The sequence below is a fragment of the Sylvia atricapilla genome, chromosome 2 (assembly GCF_009819655.1).
Source record: "Sylvia atricapilla isolate bSylAtr1 chromosome 2, bSylAtr1.pri, whole genome shotgun sequence".
Classification (NCBI taxonomy): Eukaryota; Metazoa; Chordata; class Aves; order Passeriformes; family Sylviidae; genus Sylvia; species Sylvia atricapilla.
In genome coordinates, this window is record NC_089141.1 from 2948063 (window position 1) to 2970392 (window position 22330).

General features: G+C 41.4%; 1 protein-coding gene across 2 annotated transcripts in view; it reads left to right on the forward strand.

The window, feature by feature from the left end:
* MYH15 (myosin heavy chain 15) overlaps positions 1 to 22330 on the forward strand; it is a 468786-nt gene that overhangs the window by 12147 nt on the left and 434309 nt on the right. For both annotated transcript variants that reach the window (XM_066340666.1, XM_066340665.1), the window contains 21 exons: positions 403 to 521; positions 1606 to 1755; positions 2065 to 2235; positions 3333 to 3512; positions 4800 to 4932; positions 6709 to 6776; positions 7961 to 8048; positions 8278 to 8395; positions 8634 to 8757; positions 9438 to 9574; positions 9949 to 10204; positions 10643 to 10885; positions 11509 to 11685; positions 12195 to 12340; positions 13205 to 13295; positions 14259 to 14648; positions 15612 to 15738; positions 16891 to 17009; positions 17480 to 17676; positions 18702 to 19051; positions 19604 to 19728. In XM_066340666.1, coding sequence (XP_066196763.1) covers positions 403 to 521; positions 1606 to 1755; positions 2065 to 2235; positions 3333 to 3512; positions 4800 to 4932; positions 6709 to 6776; positions 7961 to 8048; positions 8278 to 8395; positions 8634 to 8757; positions 9438 to 9574; positions 9949 to 10204; positions 10643 to 10885; positions 11509 to 11685; positions 12195 to 12340; positions 13205 to 13295; positions 14259 to 14648; positions 15612 to 15738; positions 16891 to 17009; positions 17480 to 17676; positions 18702 to 19051; positions 19604 to 19728 — 3509 coding nt within the window. The remainder of the gene's footprint in view (positions 1 to 402; positions 522 to 1605; positions 1756 to 2064; positions 2236 to 3332; positions 3513 to 4799; positions 4933 to 6708; positions 6777 to 7960; positions 8049 to 8277; positions 8396 to 8633; positions 8758 to 9437; positions 9575 to 9948; positions 10205 to 10642; positions 10886 to 11508; positions 11686 to 12194; positions 12341 to 13204; positions 13296 to 14258; positions 14649 to 15611; positions 15739 to 16890; positions 17010 to 17479; positions 17677 to 18701; positions 19052 to 19603; positions 19729 to 22330) is intronic.

Consider the following 22330-nt stretch of genomic DNA (forward strand, 5'->3'; position numbering starts at 1 on the left):
CAGGAGACGAACAGACAGAGTCAGACTAACAAGATCAAATTCAATTTTTGAGACCATTTGCACAAAATGGTTGTGAAATCCTGCAGCCTTAACTTTCTCTTTTATGACTTCAGGTCCAGCTTCTTTTATTTTCTCTTGCACCTGAAACAGTCTATAATCAATGTAGAGATTCTTTTCCCTAAACTTGAAGAGTTTTGTAAGTGAGATTCTTGCAGCAACTGGGGTATAACATAGTCAGATGACCTTAAGAGAGAGTACAGGCATACCTAACACAAAGCACTGAGACCAAGGCCTTTATCCAATTCATCTTTTGAAGTGAATGTACTTAATTAATTTTTTTTAGCTGAGCATGTTTCCATGTAAAAGTTTAAAGCCAATTGAAACATTGTTTCTCCTGACCAGGTGCTGACAAAGCTGCTTACCTGATGGGAATCAACTCCTCTGATTTGATTAAGGGTTTGTTGCATCCTAGGGTGAAAGTTGGCAACGAGTATGTGACCAAAGGTCAAAGTGTTGAACAGGTAAGGAGACACTTTCAGGACATTTGGATACGTGTCCTGCAAGCCTTGAGGATTTGCCTGTAACATCTCAGAGACAGACAGCTGTTAGAAATATTAACATGAGTCTCTATTACCTGTTCTCATTTCGTATCCCCAAACTTGTTGAAATACATGGTGAAATTGAGGGGAGGAGACTGACAAAGGAATATTGGCCAGCACTACTTTTGATAGAATTGTTTTTCTCATGTGTTAGTAGCAGCCACTCCTGGAGACCAGGTGCAGTAAAACCACATGAAGACTGATAGCTAATTCTGGATGAGAATAGTTACTTCTAAGATTTGAGCCATGGATAATTTATTCACTCATCACTCATTCATTATTCATGTAATTTTAATCTCTGTGTGACCTCAATCAGCTAAAGGGAATATCCACTTAAAGTTATCTCCTAATTTAAGGGAAGAAGAGTCCTTGGGTTGCTATGCTGCAGCTGTAGCAATATTGTAGAAGATGCTGCACTGTTTCAGTTGCAATAAAAGTTACTGTTTGAAGATGGCCTGTGGTACAGGCTGAGAAACTCAAAAACTACTAGAGAGAGGTGTATCCTAATGATGCAGGCTAAAGAAGAGACTTTAGACAGACTTTTTCTATTGCCTGCTCATGCCATAGTATCCCTCAAAAAATTGGAAGAAAATGTCAATGAACAACTTGAGGGTAAAGCTCCACCCTGCTCTGGCAGTAGCTCTGGACATCACAGCTGGCATCTGGTCTGTGAGTTTCTGCCACCTTACTTCTACAGAAATATAATGGATTAAAACATTTGGAACTTGCTGTCCAGCTGTTTTCCAAGACATACTTTGTGAGCACTTTACATACATGGTAGTGGACATCCATATTTTTAGCAGTGATTTGAAGGAAATTCAGCAGAGATAATAGGAGAGACTGTGTTGTATTAACTATGCCTTGGTGATTATACAAACTATTGGGAAATTTCATTTAAACTGTTAACAGACATTGAAATAGTCTACTGTTCTACTAGTCTACAAAATCTCTGTGTCCCACAGTGAACTTTGTTTCACACTGCAGTATTCTAAAACATGTATTTTAGGTTCTGTATGCTGTTGGGGCCTTATCCAAGGCAGTGTACGACCGAATGTTCAAATGGCTGGTGGTTCGTATCAACAAGACCTTGGACACTAAGCTGCCAAGGCAGTTCTTCATTGGAGTCCTGGATATTGCTGGGTTTGAAATCTTTGATGTGAGTATTAATGTGTGAGGACTGGGTGGAAGGACATAAAAGATGCCAAGAGATAGCTCTTGGTTGGGTGCTTCTCTTTCTAAATGAACAGAAGGCAAAGTACTGAGAAAGCCATAAGGCAAATAATGTGTATGATTTTACATGTTGGTGGTTTTTTTCCCATGAATAAATATAAAAACCACTTGGTTGGACATACCAGTAGTTCCTGGGAACAACATCTGATATGCTTTGGGCTGTAAACAGTTTCCTTCTTGCTGTTCCACCAAGTTAACTGCAATGCAAATGCTTCTTTTTTATCTCTTCCTGCAGTTTAACAGCTTTGAGCAGCTGTGCATCAATTACACTAATGAGAAACTGCAACAGTTTTTCAATCATCACATGTTTGTCCTGGAGCAAGAAGAGTATAAGAAGGAAGGCATTGACTGGGTGTTCATTGACTTTGGCATGGACCTGCAGGCCTGCATTGATCTAATTGAGAAGGTAAGTACATGCCAAGGAGTATTCACTGACATGGTTTTATTTGTGATGCTCCCTTGGGTGTGTCCTCATGGCCCAGTGAACTGAGTAGGATAAACAATATGACAAGATCCTTGCCTTTCTACCTGCAATACAGAATCAAAGGAAAATCAGTATTTGTGGCTACTCAGCTTTATCTTTGGAATTCTGCCTTACAGAGACAACGGCAGCCAACAAGCTGTAACTAGTAATTTGTATGGCTTTATCATTTTCCCTGGTTTGCACTTTTATCTTCTTCTGTCTCTGCTGTTCCTCCATTTAGTCTGTACCACGTATGCTTAACATCAAACTCGTCAGCTTCTCAGGGCAAATGCAATGTTTCAGTCTTGTGCCCTGTCCATCTCCCTTGAGGCTCCTCTTTCTCACATTACATGCTGATGTGCAAAGTCCTTTGTGCTCTTTCTACCCTGAAAAGGAAAGAAACCTCTCACCACTTCCCCAGCATGGGAAATGCCTTTCCTTTTCCCTTCTTTGGGAGTGTAGTGTGGTCCTGGTGGGGACAGCTGTCCCCTGCTGTTTAATGTTTATATCTCTCGTTCTTCCATGTTTTATGGCACAGCATCTAACCTTGCTGATCTGTGAGGAAATACAAAATTTTGCATCCTGCATTAGCAGGAAATTTGTAACAGCAGAAGTAGAAAGTCTGATTAATAACTGGTTTTCTATTTGATCACTTTCTTGTCCAAGGGCAGGATATCTGTGCATGATCCTAATCCCTCAAAACCAATCTGCCCAGTGCTACGAGGTTCATTCATCTCTTCCCAAGACATGAATGATAAAATACTAGTTGTTCCAGCTGCCAGGAAAGATATATCAAACTCTTTCTGGAAGCCATCATAAAGCCTCCTAAGGCACAAGTGACATACTGAATAGTCAAAGGTGACATACTGAATAGGCAACAGGGTGGTTACTACTTTAATAGAATAGTCAAAAACTTCCTCCTCAGCTCGAGAACAAATTTTGCAGGCTTAAAATTCCATCAGATAAAACTTGCAGACTGCATATCCACTGAAAGCAAGTAGCCCAAACACTTCCCAACAAAGATGCTCTTAAATTCACAGCCACTGGGAATCCTATCTATCCTTGAAGAGGAGTGCATGTTCCCAAAAGCTACAGATATGACATTCAAATCCAAACTCTACGACAACCATCTCGGCAAGTCACCCAACTTACAGAAGCCCAGGCCTGATAAGAAAAGGAAATATGAAGCTCACTTTGAACTCCTTCATTATGCTGGTGCAGTAAGTTCCTCTGCTGGCAGGTAGACTTTGTACCACAGGTCTTCAGGTGGGATTTGGCTGTAGCACACAAGGGAGGGTGGGAAGGGTGAAGAGGGGAAGAAAGGAAAGGTGAGGAGTAAAAGCAAGTTATTTACTCTTTCTGCACAAGTGTTGCAACAGAGTAAGATGCCACCAGACTCCAGAACATCTGCTCCTTAGATGTACAAGTAGAATGAAATAAACTGAGGAGACCTAAGAGTACTTTTGCTGGAAGTGTGCCTTGCTTTGCCTTTATCACTTTTCCCTCAGTCAGAGGGAACTAGTAATTAAACAGCAGCAGCATCTAACTTTCACCTCAGTTTCCTGGAAAAATGAACTAATTTCTGCTTTAACCCAAGGGACAGTTAAAATAAATAAATAAATAAATCACTTTTTAGTCCTTTTAGGACCAATGTGTCAAAAGGGCAAAAGGAAGTGTGGTTAGCTCTGATGTTGTGGTTCACTTTACACGTTCACTGGTGATGAGGTGAACAAGAACATAACCCAGTACTGTGATACCTGAGTCAAAACTTGTCCAGTTTTGAAGTTTTATTTTCAGACCAGATAGGCAGAAAGAATTGGAGAGGGTCACAGGAATTTTTAAATTCAGCTACAATTGATAAGAAGGCCCAGCATAGCAAAGCAGATTGCTGATGCTGTTAATTTCAAATTAAAATTGAGCATTAGACTAATTCTGTAATTATTAAAAGAAATAATGCCAATCTTGGTACTTATCTGAAGTTGTTAATGCATTCAGCAAAGAAAATTAGGATTTCTATTCCCTTGTGGTTCTGATAATGGAACGTATTTTCCCACTAAATTCTGGGAGTTCTGGCAAAATCCTGGAGTTAGTTTGTAATCATTAAGATTCTACTAGAAAACCCTAATTATTCCAGTGTAGCATGCTATTTTGAAGTTAAATTATTATTTCTGTGATTTATACTTCAGCACTTTCTAATAGGGTTCCTGGGACACCAATGCCACATAGTATCTCCAGGGATAACCACATGGAGTCTATGAGAAGATGTAGGGACCAAATAGTTTGGAAGGGGTATGTGGGATTCACATGCTAATTATTAGGAAGAGAGGTTTGGGAATTAGGAAGCAGAGAACTGGAGGGGAAGTGATGAAAACCAGGGCAGCTGGTACTGCGCTGAGCACAGCTCTTCACAAAAGGTCATTGGCTTCAAGCCAAACTGCAAAGAACTCCTAGCTGCTCTGAAGGGGAACATTTGCAACCTCTGGCTTGTTTTCAATGCCTTGCTGTAGGTTCCCTACAACATCATTGGGTGGCTTGAGAAGAACAAGGACCCGCTTAATGAAACTGTAGTAGGCATTTTCCAGAAATCATCCAACAAACTCCTGGCAAGCTTGTTTGAAAGCTACATTGGCGCTGACAGTGGTAAGCAGAACCAGCTCACATGGGCTTTCTTTGGGTTCTGGGATGTGTGCTTGGGAATGAATTTCAGAAACTAAGCAATTCTCTCAACTGCAATTGCCTCAATGCCAGATGAGGCAGTGACTATTTAGATAAGCACAGCAGCTGTAGGAGTTGGCCAGTTATAGGAAGGAGACCATTAACTCAGCTAGGTTGAACGTATGGTACCACTGAGCAACTGTGGCAAGGAACAACCCAGTGGGAGTTTGAGCATGCTAGTGCTCAGATATGCAGCCAAGTGTTGCACAAAAGACTATGTAAACAAATGCCAACAAAAAAGAACAGCTCTTGTTTCTCATGCTGTAGTACTCCTTGCTAGCCCCCCTAAAATAAATAAAAAATATCAAGTTTAAGAGAGAGTCTTGGGAATATTTTCTTGGATTAGTGGCAAGTACACACTGAAGGTACTGGGACACCATGTCACATTGGCCACAGTAGAAGGCTGTGCCAATATGTCTTCCTTTTTGCTTGCTGCTGCTTTTTTTATTTGACAATGTATATTGTACTAATGTACAATGTGATAACATATATCTAAGGACATATTTAATCTCTATCCTTTACATAGAACTCTTTTATTTGTGAGACGACAAATGGCAAACATTCAGAAAATTGATCTTAAGTAAATAACTGGTACTCATTACAAAAATGTAGCTCTTATGTCTTGAAGTTGCAATCACTTACAGGCTGTTTATTAGAAACCTCATTTCAAGAGATGCTCTTGTCATTAATCACATGACACTTTCCTAGGAAGCAAGCAGGCTGAAGACTTCGTAATGGGAATGAGATGAAGCTGAATGTAAAAACAAACACCCTGCCACGAGCAAATCCTTACAAGTTACCTACTGCCTATTTACCTCTGGATGTTCCTGTCTGTCTGAATACTACCTTGCTTTTATTTGGTGTCAGGAGAAAGGAACAGCCTGCCCAGATTAGCCTTTTCCAGTCTCAGCAGTGTCACATGCTGAAGGGGGAAAGGCTGTGGATAATTGCATCAAGCACGTTGCATTCTTCACTTCTCCTTTTATGCTGACAGGTGACATAATGACAGATCTGTTGGGAATGATCTAATGGCCCACTGATTAGAAAGCTGCAGCAACTGCTGTACATTTTTGGGTCATGTCAAGACCCTGTGAAACTCTGTAAAGGTCTTGTCAGAAACTAGCATTCCTTGGGAGGATCTGCGTGATTTTGACTCCAAAGCTTTAAGCAAAATTCAGGGGATGCAAAGTTACTACATCTAAAATTAAAATATTTATTTCCCTCTATTCTAGACAAATCTTACTTGCACAAGTTCAAAGCCTGCATAGCAGAGAATCAGTTTCTATACAGTACAATGTGCAGTATAAATTTTCTGTAAGCATTATTTTTCTTTTCTTTTTCTACATCATCTCACTCTGTGGAGTTTTTAATGAACTACAAATTGCTTTTGTTAAAAGCTATTTTTCTGCCACGTTCATATTTATGGACTTTTCTGCATAAGATGTGATGCAGTATAGATCTGAAATGCAAATGCAATCCAGAAAGTATACACTAGCTTCTGACAAAACTCCTAACTATGGACAGAGAGCTGCAAATATGTGATGTATCACACGTGATTTTCAGAATGTCTTGTATAAAATTTGAGCAATCAGAGCCTTTTAGTCAAACAGAGCAGCACTATTAAAATGGTCTGCTTTCCACACTCTACCTGCACCTCTTACTGAGATACAGATTGGTTTATGCTTCTTTTTTCCTCCTTAGGTGACCAGGGTGGAGAAAAGAAACGCAAGAAAGGTGCTTCTTTCCAAACAGTGTCCTCATTGCACAAGGTTTGTTACCTCTCCACACCTGGCGGTCTGAGTGAAGACAATGCATTGAAGAAGAATGTTTAGGGTTGTAATGGACAGGAAAAAATTGAAATTTGACTTGTGGACAGGGTTATAGACCTTGTCTAAGGAAATACACTGCTATTAAAACTGCATGCCAAGGGCTGCTCCATTTCATCATCTTGGAGCAGTCAAGAAATTGTTCTTTTTGCTGTGTTGGAGAAAGCATGACAAAATGGTGCCAACAACCTATATCACTTATTTAGTTGCTTACAGCTTCATGCTTGTCTTTGGAACAGGAAAGGGTTATAATTTACTACTCCCTACCTGATTACTGCTTGTAATTGGATCCTAGGGTTAGAGCAGTCATGGAAAACAAAAGGTGTTGAATGAAGTGGCATAAAGCCTCGTTTCCTCACTTATTCCCTTCTTGTGGGACTGGCATGTGCACCTGGTGGAAGCTGTCACTAGGATGTGCCTGAGGAAAAATGGGGCTATTTACATTTTTTACTATTACTACCACTACTATGGGTAATATTGAGGAAGCTGTAATGTAGGTAAACCTCAGGTTGGGAAGTGGGTAGTTACCCACTAGTCATGTCATTTTATTTTGTTTGGAGATATTCCCCATGAAGGGAAATCACAGGAAATGGAGATCTGTATCTTACCAAAACACTTTCCCCAGAGTCTGGTAATCACTGAATGGTTGGCTTCTTCTGAGCTAGCTTGCTGCCTGCCTGGGACATGTCTGATTAAGACCAATAAAGGGAAAATGTTTGGCCAGGAAACAAAAACCCAGCCTTTATAAGGAGCAGGTGGGAAAGGTGAGCTCTCCCCACTGAGTGGGGAAGTGACTAGGCATAGATGCAGCTGGCTTTACAGAAATACTCCACCGAATGATGCTGAGTCTTGCTTGCTGTTCATCTGGGGTTTTGAGTTTCTGGGGTTGTAAGGAGAACACATATCTTCTTTGCTAAAAGTGATGTGAAATCCTATAATAATGTTAAATCATACCTTGGTCTATTTGAACATATTTCTCTCTAATAATTTGGGTAAGTGTATAGTTTTGCTGGAGAATTTTTAGAAAAGTGAGCTTCTTAAATTAACGACCAGCAAACCCAAGAAATAGTGATTGGAATTCCACTAAACCGCTAAACCTAATCATGTTTTTAATGTGTCTGTTCTAGGAAAATTTAAATAAGCTGATGACTAACCTAAAATCTACAGCCCCTCACTTTGTACGATGCATTATCCCCAATGAATCAAAAACTCCAGGTATGAAAAAGACAATACTCTTAGAATTTTAGAATATTTAAGTCTGTCATTCTATTACTTACTTCTGAGTCACCAGATTGTACTTAAATACTGTCTGTGCTTTTTACCTTACCCAATCATGTTGCTCTCTCAGGAGATGACATCTCACATTTTCCAATTTCCTCGGGAAAATGAAGATGAAGCCCTGTGGAGAAACTCCTTTTAATTTGGCTTTGTTTTATCCCTACAGGCGAAATGGATGCATTCCTTGTCTTGCATCAGCTCCGCTGTAATGGTGTCCTGGAAGGCATCCGCATTTGCCGGAAGGGTTTCCCAAACAGGGTGCTTTATGCTGACTTCAAACAAAGGTAATGCAGAGCTAGGATTGCCTTCTGTTCCATTCAAGTTTATCTTCCATTCAGTTTGTCTGACATGGAAGGCAGAATCCTGCTCTTCCTTGGGTCTGTGTAGATACAAAGCAGGTGATTACCCAGGGTGTTTTTGTTTGGATTTTTTTGGCTTTTTTAAAAGTCTTTAGGGGAAGAGGGAAAAACCCTTAAGCAGAATCTAAGCCGATTTTACACATTTTTCATTTCTTATTAACAGGTACCGCATCCTGAATCCAGGAGCAATCCCAGAGGATAAATTTGTGGATAGCAGAAAAGCTGCTGAAAAACTGATGGCATCTTTAGATGTTGACCATACCCAATATCGTTTTGGACACACCAAGGTAACTGGAAGAGACTATCATTGCTTATGTAAAGACAGTAGTGAAGATCTGGTATTTAATTTGCAGAACAGGACACTGCAATTGCTGCTGGTGGTGTTTAATGGATATTTAATAACACAAGAAACCAGCAAAATAGCAGCAAAGTGATAGTAGGTTCTAAGAGGTGCTAGAGGAAATTTAACTCTCTGCCTGAAATTCCCACAAAGCTTTTATGAGAGCACCTCTACAAGCAGACACAGCAGCAGTTAATGCTCCATGCCCTCCAGTAAAACAATAGCTTATTTAGTATAATATAGGTACATTCAAACACAGATGAACCACAAGATCAGCTGCATCTTTTCAAATGAGGCCATGTGCAGTTCTCACATGATCCCATTAGCTGGGATTTCTGGGAGTCAGGAGTTGTGGTTCAGCTGACCTACTTGGAATCCTGCCTCAGCTGAAAGGTATTGTGGTGATAAAATAGTTGGGCTTATTCAAAACTGGGGAATAAAGCCCAGTTTTAAAACAGCTCTGGAACTGTACCGTGAAGTCCCTTATACAAGTAGAATTTGGCCCTCTATACTCTCCTGGTTTATAATGTGTCAATAAGAATACCAGTGTGGGCCATTTCAGCAAGGTCATTGCAGCTCTGATATAAATCCTTCTGTGTGGTGAACTGACATCTGTGCATGCACCAGGTGTTCTTCAAGGCCGGTCTCCTGGGCCATCTAGAAGAAATGAGGGATGAGAGACTCGCAAAAATCTTAACCATGATCCAGGCAAGAGCACGCGGCAGATTGATGCGGATTGAGTTCCAGAAGATAGTGGAGCGCAGGTATGAAGGCATCCCCTTGAATCTTAGCAGATAATAGTAATTACCATCTAATTATAAGCTGAATAGAGCCATTAATTACAGTCCCTAAGGCTATGGATAACCCTAAATTAAAAGCTTCAAGTGTATGTGTGGTAAAAATAATAGCAACTGGATATTAGTAGCCTGCAGCTTTGCTGACAATTAGATTTAGAAATTTTTTATGTCCCCAAAAATAAAGAGATCTGGAGGAAGTTTCTTGTATCTCTTGGAAATTAGTGCAAGTTCCTGATACTGCTCAGAAAGAAACTACAAAACTGACTGAGAATGAAAAAAAACAATGCTCACTTTTTAAATTCAGGCTAAGATTTAGGGAATTTTGTTTCCTCTTAAACCAGGGATGCCCTTCTTGTAATTCAGTGGAACATCCGTGCTTTTATGGCTGTCAAGAACTGGCCTTGGATGAAGCTTTTCTTCAAGATCAAGCCTCTCCTGAAGAGTGCAGAAACTGAAAAGGAGATGGCCAATATGAAGGAAGAGTTCTTGAAACTGAAGGAGGCCCTGGAAAAATCCGAAGCCCGGAGAAAGGAACTTGAGGAAAAGCAAGTCTCTTTAGTCCAGGAAAAAAATGATTTGCTTCTCCAGCTCCAAGCTGTGAGTAGACACATAGATCTAAATATTTATTAGACATTTTTTGAAACTCAGAGGTTTACAGACTAGAGTGTTAGTGGAATTTAATAAAAATAAGCTGTTGATCTTATCAGTGGCTTGCCAAAATTCAGAGTGGATAGAAGTTCTCATGTTTTAGCATATAACCAGGTGGGCTAACAGTGCAAATCTTAACAGAGTCTGTTCAAGGCAATGTCCACAGCAGTAACACATGCAAGTAGTCTCGTATGTGACTAGCCATGTTCACCATTATCTCATCCTGCTCTGTTAATTACTTGTCTCCTGAAATCAAGTGTAGGAAATTTTCCTCTTGCTGCTTTGTTGCTTTGTATCAGGCTCTCTGACCAGTTCCAGGCCAGGGGACAAGTGGGGGAGAAAAAATGCCAGGCAGTAATTGCTGTCCTCTTCCTTTTGCCACGCCAGGAGCAAGACACTCTGGCAGATGCTGAGGAACGTTGTGACTTGTTGATTAAATCCAAGATTCAGCTGGAAGCCAAAGTCAAAGAACTGACAGAGAGGGTTGAGGATGAAGAAGAGATGAATTCTGAGCTGACTTCTAAGAAGAGAAAATTGGAAGATGAGTGCTCTGAGCTCAAGAAGGATATTGATGATCTTGAAATAACACTTGCAAAAGTAGAGAAAGAGAAACATGCCACTGAAAACAAGGTACATTCCAAACTTCACCATGTATTCAAAGGAGGCTGGGCATGGATTACCTTTACAACAAGTGCTATGGGTCTTCTGATGGTTTTACCGTCTTTATTACACAGGCCACACTGAAGGGTCAGTAGATACAGTAATTTGACCTTATGAGGTAAAAATTGTTACCTCTGAGCCTACATTTTTCTTTTTTTTTTTTTTTTTTTTTTAATTGAGTCTTACTGCACTTCAGCTAAAGAATTATACCTATTTGGGGCATTTTTAAGTAAACAATCTTCTGCTGTAACCATGAATTCTTCTAGCTCTCCTCTTTAAAGCCTGGAAATGTAAAAAGCTCATCTCCTACTCCTCCCAGAGAGAATCAGAAGCTGGAGTCCATCCCCATGGGAATGACTCTAAAAAGAATTTAGTATGTTTGAAATAATGGGCTATCTCCACACAAAAAAGTGGCAGACATTAACTCCTGTGATGGCAGTTTTACTCAAAAAGCCATGAGGTGCTGGGAGGGGAGAAATCCCTTTCTTTCCCTTGTTTTCCTGCTTACAAGTTCAGACCAGATAGTCATTTGAGACATATTATGATAATCCCTTCCTTCAAAGTCTTAAAACATTTCTTCTTTTCTCACACAGGTCAAAAATCTGACAGAAGAAATGGCAACACTTGATGAGAATATCAGCAAACTTACCAAGGAGAAAAAGTCTTTGCAGGAATCTCATCAGCAAGTTCTAGATGACCTACAAGCAGAAGAGGACAAGGTCAACACACTGAGCAAAGCTAAAGTGAAATTGGAACAGCAAGTGGATGATGTAAGCTGGCTCTTCCTTTATGTTTCACGAGGCTTGTTTGACCACCACTTACACTGGACCTTTCATGAGACTGAAAGGTCACAAAACTTTGAAATATATTCCTCTCCTTTTAGAAATGTACTCCTTATATTGTCTGTAAAAGGTATAATTACAGGAACACCACAAAAATTGATCTGAGTTCAGCCTTTCAAAGGATTGCAATAACAAGGGAAAATCCTCCCAACTTGCACTTGCAGTATAACTGGCATGAAGTCAAACAGAACTTTGCCACTAAGAGAACTGTAATGCTTGCACAAATGTAAAACATGGACTAACCCTTTTGTTCTATTTCTTTAGCCCATATGCCCACTGGCTGCTAGAAAACAAACCCTGTAAACTAGGATGCTTGTGCTTAAGTGCTTCTGCTTCACAGCTCACTAGAAGTCAGCACAGAAATGGGCACAGCCTACATCTGACTGTTGTAAACAATCTGTGTTCAATATATTTATTAATTGACTTTGCTCCTTAAGCTTGAGGGATCACTGGAACAAGAGAAGAAAATAAGGATGGATCTAGAAAGGGCAAAACGCAAACTGGAAGGGGATTTGAAGCTGACTCAAGAGAGTGTCATGGACTTGGAGAATGATAAGCTGCAGATGGAAGAAAAGCTGAAGAAGTAAGTTGATTCTGTTGTACCAAATCAAGCAGCCCAGTTAGAGCATCATTTAAGAGCCTTCAGGTGTGTCATCCTCTCTGAGGGTGGCTGAAAGAAAATTCCATTATGAAAATGTGTAGCCAAGGAGGGAGCCAAAATTACTCTTGTGTACAAGATACCTGAAACATTAAAATTCATTAAAATTCATTTCCTACATTAAAAAAAGCAACACAGAAACTTACTAATGTTTTTCATTGCTTAGAGGAGAAGGCTGAAGAAATTCTCTAATTTCTTAATAGTGAAAAGTTGTTAGGAGACCTGACTGTTAAATATGTTTTCCCATTGAGTCTGTGTGGTGGTTTGAAAGCAAAACAAGTGAGATGCTCCAAGTCAGAAATACAATTTAATAGGAAGAAAGAGGGGGAAAAAAAGCAAAATAAAATAAATGCAATAATACAAAAGACCACTGATAGAGTCAGAATACAACCTGAGCAGGGTGATAGAAGCAGTCCAGGTGAGGTGGTCTTCCTGAAGCAGTGATCCCATAGAAAAGTCTGGTAGCCCCATCTGGATTCAATAGTTCATGAAGATGGTAATAGAATACTTTGTGCACATCCTACACTACAACACAGGACAGTCTGAAAATAGCATTGTTTTTGTGTGACAGAAAGAACCAGAAATACAATTGCACAAATGCATGCAGAGGCTTGACTGGAAACTGCTGCTCAGAGGAAAATGTATTTTCATGCAAATTGCGATACATGAGAATTGTTTTCATTTTTAGACACGTTAGAAGTTTTAATGAACAACTCTTTAAAAATTTCAGAATCCTAACTTGAAGCTTCAAGGCAAATTGTCACAGTAGGATTTTCCTTTCTGTTCCAGGAAAGAATTTGAAATGAGCCAGCTGAATTCCAAGATAGAAGATGAACAAGCTATAGTGATGCAGCTGCAGAAAAAGATCAAGGAGCTTCAGGTCAGCTTGCTTTTTTAATGTGTGTCTTAGGGCAGGTTTCTCTTTGGGTCTCACTGAAAGACCTTGCAGAAACTTTTCATGGCTAGCTGCAGCTCCTCTTTGAGACACAAAGTGGTACATAGCTTCCCAGATAGATCCCTATTTTCCCTCAGGATGGTTGCTCTACAGTGTTTCCTCCCAGTAGCAGGACAGATGACCACAGAATGGTGGTTTCAGGCAAGGTAGAATGGCTCTGGTGTCTTGTTTTAAGCAAATAATATTGTTCCAAACCATAGAGAGTGAAGGTAGTTGCTGGAAGGGAGTTCAGCAGTGATAAGCGTGGATTTGAAATTTAGAGAAAAAGTTAAAACACACAGGAAGTTTTCACCACAAATTAAAAGGCCAAGGAAATCCAGCACAGTCCAAACATAATATCTGGACCCAAAAATAACAGTTCCACCTTTTTTTGTTAATAAAGACTATTTGTATAACTTGGGTGTAAAGTGCAGGTTGGAGAATATAATCCTTTAATAAAAAAGACTGCTTCCAATAAATATCTGTTATCCAGGCAGTTCTACACACTGCTGTATTGAAACCCTGTGTTAACACTACTAGACAGAAATTACTCCAGTCATGGAGGTCTTAAAATGAGAATTTGTTGCTGTTACTCCTATTAGCATGTAACTCCTCACATGTATTTCAGCTGAATGTCAAACACATGAACATAAGGTCAATGCACTGGACCTATATGTCTTGGACTAGAACTTGCAGAGCAATCTACTGCAAGCAAGATGTGACTCATCATCATTACTGTAGCTCAGGATCTGATTTACTGGCACAAATGGGCAAGTGCTTTAACTGCTGAGCTTCTGCCAGGGAGGTAGAAGGTGGGCTGGCAGAGGGTTTAACAGTTTGTAAGGTGCCTCATGGTCTTCTGATGGGAATCATAAAACTGACCCCAAAGTGTTGACGTTTCTCTGGCAGGCTCGTATAGAAGAACTAGAAGAGGAGTTGGAAGCAGAAAGAGCTGCCCGAGCTAAGGTGGAAAAGCAGAGGTCAGATTTGGCCCGGGAGCTGGAGGAGCTGAGCGAGAGGCTGGAGGAGGCCGGGGGAGCCACAGCTGCCCAGCTGGAGATGAACAAGAAGCGCGAGGCAGAATTCCTGAAGCTGCGGCGGGACCTGGAGGAGGCCACACTGCACTACGAGGCCACGGCCGCCACGCTGAGGAAGAAGCACGCAGACAGTGTGGCCGAGATGGGCGAGCAGCTGGACAACCTGCAGAGGGTCAAGCAGAAACTGGAGAAGGAGAAAAGTGAGCTGAAGATGGAAGTGGATGATCTGTCGTCCAACATGGAGCAGATGGTCAAGGGAAAAGTAAGGGTCCTGCGGCCTCCCAAAGCCCCCAAAAGTCATGGATAGCTAAGGTTGGTCTAAAGGTTTCCCAGGATGCCTGGTATGGCTGAAGTGTTTTAGAAGGTGATGTCGTGCACCATGTTTCCCTTATCCAGCTGGTGGTAAGACCCTTCTTCCCTAGGAATGGAACAGCAGTTCAGACAGGCCTGTCTGAAACACACAGTGCATTCTCAGTCCCAGGCATATTGTTTGTCCATGTATCTCAGGGCACAAAAACATGTCAAATTAATTAGGCTCCTCCAGGCTGGTGACAACTGGAGTGATGCCATCCAAGTCAGGATATCTCTTACCCTAAGAAGACTCCTTTCAGATCCTGCCCTTGATTCACAGTTTTGATCCATGTTAGCAGGAGTGCAAAGCAAAGGCTTGCATGATAACACTGTATTTTCACTTCCTACAGCTGAATTGTGGATTTTGTTTCCTGAGTAGATAAGCTCAGTAGCTTTTGGAGCACTCGAAATAGATTTCTTTCAGTGCAAGTGAGGAAAAGAAATGTCAGTATTCTCAGAGTTAGAAAGCTGTCATCAAACCCAATTTATGATAAATGGCAATTAAAGCAGAATCAGTAGAGCAATTTTCATTGGAGGTGATTTTCCCATCTAGCAATTATGAGGTGGCTGTGCTTGAACTTCATAGGCACATGGCTGCTGCTGAAGTTCTTGCAGAGTTTTTTACACTGGTGCTTACATTCAGAACACAATTCGGGGAAAACAAACAGAGAACATGGTCTGATGGGGAGTCCCAAGGCCTGGGATCATAGACATGGGGCTGCTCTTCCCTTCTCTACTACTATGGTATTTGTGTCTTTGCTATTTGTGATTCCTCTGAAAGACAAATACACAGAAAAAAGGATACATTTTGAAGCTTCCAAATGTGTGCCTGGAGGCTACAGCTTTCTTTGTCTTTTCTCCTGATTCCCATTAGGCCAATGCAGAGAAGCTTTGTCGCACTTATGAAGACCATCTGAATGAGACAAAAACAAAACTGGAGGAAATGACTCGTCTCATGAACGACCTCACTACTCAGAAAACTAAACTCCAGAGTGAGAATGGTATGTGCATGTTTGGCCCAGATAGACTGTTTCCCAGGAATTTATCAAGGGCACCTCTGCATCAGTGAGATGTGTTCTGCAGTGGCATCTGCTCTGAAGGTGGCAGGGTTGGGATTGCTGAATGGAGCAGTAGCTTTGTGTGTTTTGACATTTCTGTCTTCAGTATTCTTACAAACTTGGTGGGGAAACCTTGCCTTGGACTGGCTTTTAAAACAAACCTATACCCAGATTTATCAGCTTAGAGTGATACCATCTCATGAGCCAAATTGGGTGTGCCAACTTGGAACCCAGGATATGCCAGGCTGCCTAGGTACCTATTAGTTCAGGAGCAAGGATATGTGCATCTAGAAGTGCTAGAGGGAAAAAGGAGTTGGGCCTGTGAGAATCCCATCTTCCTCAGCTTGACCTTGAGCACTGCACCCTAGAAGATGTTCACATATCTTCTAAATATCACATATCCTCTAACTTCCTGCTACCTTTCTGGCTAGAGCAGTATTATTAAATTTCTGCATCCTCATCAGAATTCACTGTTGTGTGTATTTTCAAAGATGTATTTTTCATTTCCTGTTCGTTATAACTTCTGTGTCTCCTGTAAGACTGATTTTCACCCTGCAATGACACACTTCCTGTGCTCAGTGAAGTTTTCTTTATGTGTTCATCTCTTCTGTATGCTGGTCCTTGTGAAGTTCTCAGGGTGCTTTGCAGCCCTCTCAAAAGAAGTCTGCGGAAAAGGAATATAAAACAGTGAAAAAAAAGTAAAACCAGTTATAATTGCCCATGAAAGTAAGCATCAGTCTTTTCTGATCCACAAACTAAAGTAAAATTAATGAATCAAGCTATTGACAGTACAAAAAACCCCAACCAACCAAACAAGAACACTCAAGTCATTAAACCCATCCAGAGGAAAAAAAAATCTAAGAAAAACTAGGATGGTGAAGTATCTGATGGTTAAAACTTTGGAAGAAGCTTCACAACAGGTCAATCACAATTACTGTGAGTTCTTTTCCTCAGTAGAATTGGACAGGTGGGACTATAATTTTTGACTGCCACTTTGTCATTTCAGCATCTTGCCTTTTTTGTTTTGGTTTGGTTTTTTGGGTGTTTGTTTGTTTGTTTGTTTTATTTTATTTTATTTGTCCACTCTTGTGGCAGGTGAGTTTACTAGACAACTTGAAGAGAAGGAGTCACTAATAAGTCAGCTGTCCCGGGGAAAAACATCCTTTACACAACAGATTGAAGAACTTAAAAGACAGCTAGAAGAAGAAACCAAGGTAATGCTTTAACTCTGTCCCATTCCTTGAAATGGAATGGTGAAAAGTGTTCATATTCAATTGTAGCCTAGATAAAACCTGAAATGACATGTAGGAGTGACAACGATTCCTACTAATTGTACTGATGTAAGTTGCTGCCCCTGACTGAGGCAAGTCACAAGAGAAGACTTTGGGAAAATCATTGGCATACATAAATGCTAAATAAAACTTACCCAGTAGGATAGCCAAAATCTCAGATCTTACATCTTAAAAATCTGGGTTGTTTCTCCAAAGTTGTTAAATTATTCTCAGTCTTCCTCCTCATGTCACCAGTTAGGGATGACTTCAAAAAATTTTCACCTCACTTGACCTGGACTGTCAAAGCTAGAGGCAAAAAAGAACCTTAAGCCTCCATTTAAATGTCTAGGGGCTGTTTTTTCTGGTTTTGCTGTAGGTAACTTTGCAATGCTGTGACTTTTCTATCTCTGCAGTCCAAAAACGCCCTGGCTCATGCCCTGCAAGCAGCCAGGCACGACTGTGATCTCTTGCGGGAGCAGTATGAGGAGGAGCAGGAAGCCAAGGCAGAGCTGCAGCGGGCTCTCTCCAAGGGAAATGCAGAAGTGGCACAGTGGAGAACAAAGTATGAGACTGATGCCATTCAGAGAACTGAGGAGCTGGAAGATGCCAAGTGAGTTATGTGGGCTTCAGCATGCCCTTGGCTGCCAGGACTCTGCTCACCAGGTCCTGCTGTGTGCTAAAGAAATAGAATTGGAAACTTTCCTGGCTGGAAAGTCCTGACTCAATGCTGTAATTTGGGGCTATCCTTCTTCTGTTCTTCATATTGCTTGGGCAGGCCAGTGTTTCTGCTGAGTGCTTATCTCTGGAGTACAAGCTGTGGATACTGGGGTTTATTTGAGAACTAACAAAATCAGATAGTCCTACTTAGTTACATCACACTCTCTTACTTTGCCCTGGCCCAGTACTATGTTTCCTTGGTCTTGACTTCCCTTTCCCACTGAGAGATGATGGCTGCCCTGGGAAAGTAGGGCAGAAAGTCATTGGCTCACACACTGTACAGCTGCTCCCAGTTACCATGCTCAGGTTGCTGGGCAAGGTCTCTGAACATCTCCAACTTCTCCCTCTGCACATCTCTGACCTGCAGGATCTTACCACACTTTCAGCATATTTTCTTCATCTGTTATCTCGATGATCCTCTTTCTAGGCCATCTTTTCTTTCCAGCACCTCTTCTTGCCAGGACTCCTTGTTTTCCCAATCTAAATAGTCTATGAACAAAAGTCCAGGGCATGACCAGCCTCCTAACTAGTGGTTGTCTCGTATCTCTTAATTAGAGGAAAATGACACTGTCATTTAGAACGTGTCTTATAAAAAATTTACAACTAGCCGTTACTGGTTACAGCTAGTAAGTAGCTAGCTGGTGCCTGAGAGTTCAGAAGTTCAATTTCAAATATCCACAGACACACACAAAATGTTTTGCCACATGCCAGTATTCATAATTTAAGCTGTTTTTTTCCATCCTCCTCTTTAGAAGTTCAACATCCCTCTCTGTTCCTCTTCCCCTTGCCTCATCCTCACCCCCTCCCTGTTTTTCCTTTCAGAACTGAGTTACTGAGCTATTGCTTTGGTGTCAGTTTTTCTGCATAACACTGCAGCAGTTACACTTGGTCATTTCAGTGTGTCTCCCCACCCGATAGGAAGAAGCTCGCTGCTCGCCTGCAAGAAGCTGAGGAAGCAATTGAGGCAGCCAATGCCAAGTGCTCTTCTCTGGAAAAGACAAAGCATAGGCTGCAGAATGAGCTGGAAGACATGATGATTGACCTGGAGAAGGCCAACTCAGCAGCTGCCTCGCTGGACAAGAAGCAGCGTGGTTTTGACAAGATCATCAATGACTGGAAGCAGAAGTACGAGGAGTCACAGGCAGAGCTGGAGGCTTCCCAGAAGGAGGCCCGTGGCCTCAGCACTGAGCTCTTCAAGCTGAAGAATGCCTATGAGGAGACACTGGACCACCTGGAGACTTTGAAAAGGGAAAACAAGAACCTCCAAGGTAGGCTTCATTCAGGTCCTGCAGCCAGTGCAAAAGCCACACCAGCAGATGGCTGGAGGGGTGCAGGTGCCCTGCAGCTGCAGTGGGGAAAGATGTTTATCTCATCCCAAGATGAGATATGTCATTTGAGACACTGATGCTGCCTGTGAATGTTTTGAACACGGAGACTGGTATGGCCAGAGCAGAGGAGGCTTCCCTTTGCCCACTGTCAGTGAAACTCACTGGCAGAGAAGGCAGTCTCAAGGGAAGAACAAGAGAGATGATAGAGGTGCAGTGGATGAAGCCTAAACAGGAGAGCATGTTGTTCCTAGCTTGCAGATCAGATAAAAACTAAATCACTATAGCCACTTCAAAAAGCATGCGCAGCTAAAGCTGTGCCTTCAAGTTGTTTGGATAAAATATCTTGCTATAAGTGAAAGTAAGGTAGGGCTCTTGTAAAGAAGAGCCCTTGAGGTAGCAGTTTAAGGCATGGGTGCTCTAATCATGCTCTATGAATTGCAGGATGTTCCAAACTCTCTGTTTGCTAAGTCCATCCATTCTATTTTGTTTCAGAGGAGATTTCTGATCTGACCAATCAGATTAGTGAGGGAAACAAGAGTCTCCATGAAATAGAAAAAATCAAGAAGCAGGTTGAGCAAGAGAAGTCAGAAGTTCAGCTGGCTCTGGAAGAAGCGGAGGTAAGGAAAAAAGCTCAAGGGAAGAGAAAGTGGGTGTCTTTATCAGGATTTTCCATTCTTTTCATCTTCTCAGGGAAACAGCCAATGTGTTGATTTCTAGCATGTGCAACTTCTCTGCATCCAGCTCCTCCAGCCTTGCTATCCAGTATCTTCAAGAGTGACTAGTGACTTTTGGAGATGTCAGGCCTATGATCATCAGTGGAGGCCTTTTGCAAGGAGGTGCCTTGTAGCCTTTGGGCTTTTGTTAGAATCATGGAATCATCAAGGTTGGAAGAGACCTTTGAGATCATTCAGCCCAACCATCCACCCTGCACTATCCCTGAAACCCCTAAACCACTAAACCACATTGTCTAGGACCAGATCCAGTTGTTCCTTGAATACCTCAAGGTATAGGTACTGCACCATCTCCTTGGAGAGCCTATTCCAAGGCCTGAACAGTGAAATACAGAGACTTCTTTTTTCCTTTAATATCTAATCTGCACCTCCCCTGTCTGAGCTTTATGCCATTTCCTCTAGTCCTCTCACTGTAGGCAGAGGAGCCTGACTCCCAGCTCACTACAACCTCCTCACAGGGTATTGTAGAGAGTGAAGAGGTCCCCCTGAATCTTCTCTTGTGACTAAACAAACCCAACTCCCTCAGCTGTTCCACACAAGACATGTTTTCTAGACCCTTCACTAGCCTTGTTTCTCTCCTCTGGTTGGTTGGTTTGGTGTTTGTTTTTCATTTTCAGGAAGCTCAGACATATTCCGCCCACTGTCTCAAAATTCAGTCCTTGCTCACTTTGATGTAGAACATTTCAGTCTTTCAGAAAATAGAAATGCTGAAAATTGTGGTCTTACCCTCTTTTATCAGATATTTCAAGCATCTAGTTTCCAACAGCAAATTCACCATTTCCTGTTTATGAGAATGAGAAAACAAGCCTCCTGATAACTTTTGCTTTTACAGATATTGTGTTGGATATTGCAGCCTGCTTTAGAAAATGCAGCAGTCTCAGAATACAAATGAAAACAGTCCTGTAGGAATTCAGTAGACATTTTTGGCCTCACTGCTTTAATTTCTACCGTGCCAAATAGGCACATACCCAAGAGGGTTGCCTCATCTCAATTTCCAGAAACAAACCAATACAGAACAATCCAACTGGAAATCCTTGTTATTCACTTAAAGGGCTCAGCAGAGAGATTTTTTTGGAAGTGAGATGCATTACAAGGCTAAGAAAGGGTGTACATGGTGCTGGCAGAAGCAAGGGATTTTTAGTCAAGGCTGCATTTCTTTTGAATGGCATCTAAATAATATCTGCTAAACCAAAGGTCACCCAGTGAAGGGAATCTGTTAATAACTTCAGTGCTGTGCAACTTGTTTTGTCTGTTATAGGATGCTTTATACATTGTCTGGCTGTGTACTCCCTGCAAATAGGTATTATAATCAGAACAGAGCAAAGAGCATCTCTTCCTTCCACAGCTCTGAGATGTGGAGAATGATTATGTACTCTGTCAAAAAACTTCCCTTGCTAGGAAGAATACATCAGTTCTTGAGGGATCTAAGGGGCACAGTTAGTTTTCCTGGACTGTGTGGAATGGATTTCTAAAACTCAGTGGCATTAGGAACTAACCAAAGTAAAGTGGTAATGTATGTTATTCTCAATGCAAAAGAAATGGGTTAATGCAGATTTTCTCCCTTTCTTGTGAATTTGGGCCTCTGGCAGTCACTGCTGATGACAAAGAATTTCCACATGCTGTTCCCAGTAATATGTTATGGCTCCTGGTAATGAGGTGTGTATTTGACTGACCTGCTGCATGTTGGCTGGAGATCAGCAGGGATTTTGTATAGCTTTGTTTTCACAACCCTCATTCTGTTTCCACATTCTCTCGAGGGAAGCATAGCTAAGCTTGTGCAGTTCCATCCTTCAGAGAGCACCTCCCAAAACACAATGTTCAGTTCTGTGCTTTTGTTCGTGTTCAGTGAGAGCAGCAGGGAGGCAGAATGACACTGAGCCTGACTTATGCAAGACCTGAAAGTCAGAGGCCTTGCTATTTCTTTATGGGCTGTTGTCTGCTTAGTTCTTCACTTCTATGTATGAGAGAAATGTAAGAATAAAGACACAGAAACAAATCACCCCTGTTTCACAGACTTGTCTTCATGTTAATTGGAAAGAAGTGGCAGCGAGTTTTTGCACTTTGTCATACAGAGCTGATGGCTTTTATTTCTTTCCTTGAAGTCATATTGTCCAATAAGATTATGTAATTCTGAAGTTTCTAACACTTTGTGATTTGGAGAGATTTTTGTGAGTGGGAGAGGATGGATGTGTGGACCCCTTCACTCAATCTTGTTTTAGCTTATCTCTGTCCCTTTACAAGCCTGTGAATTTCCAGAGGGTGTCTGTACAGAGGTGTGGAGCAGGGAACATCTGTTGATGTCAAAACCATGCAGGCAGGGCTGAAGGTGTTGGTGTGCTGTTTGGATGTTTTTTATGAGCTAAGGACTGTTTGACAGTTTGTCCTCTGAGGAGCTTGCTGCTTGGTTTTCCAGCTGTCAGGTTGCATTAGAAGGCAAATAAATGTGTTGTTTTGCCATGTAAGCTACTTGTGTCCTTGCCTAGAGAGA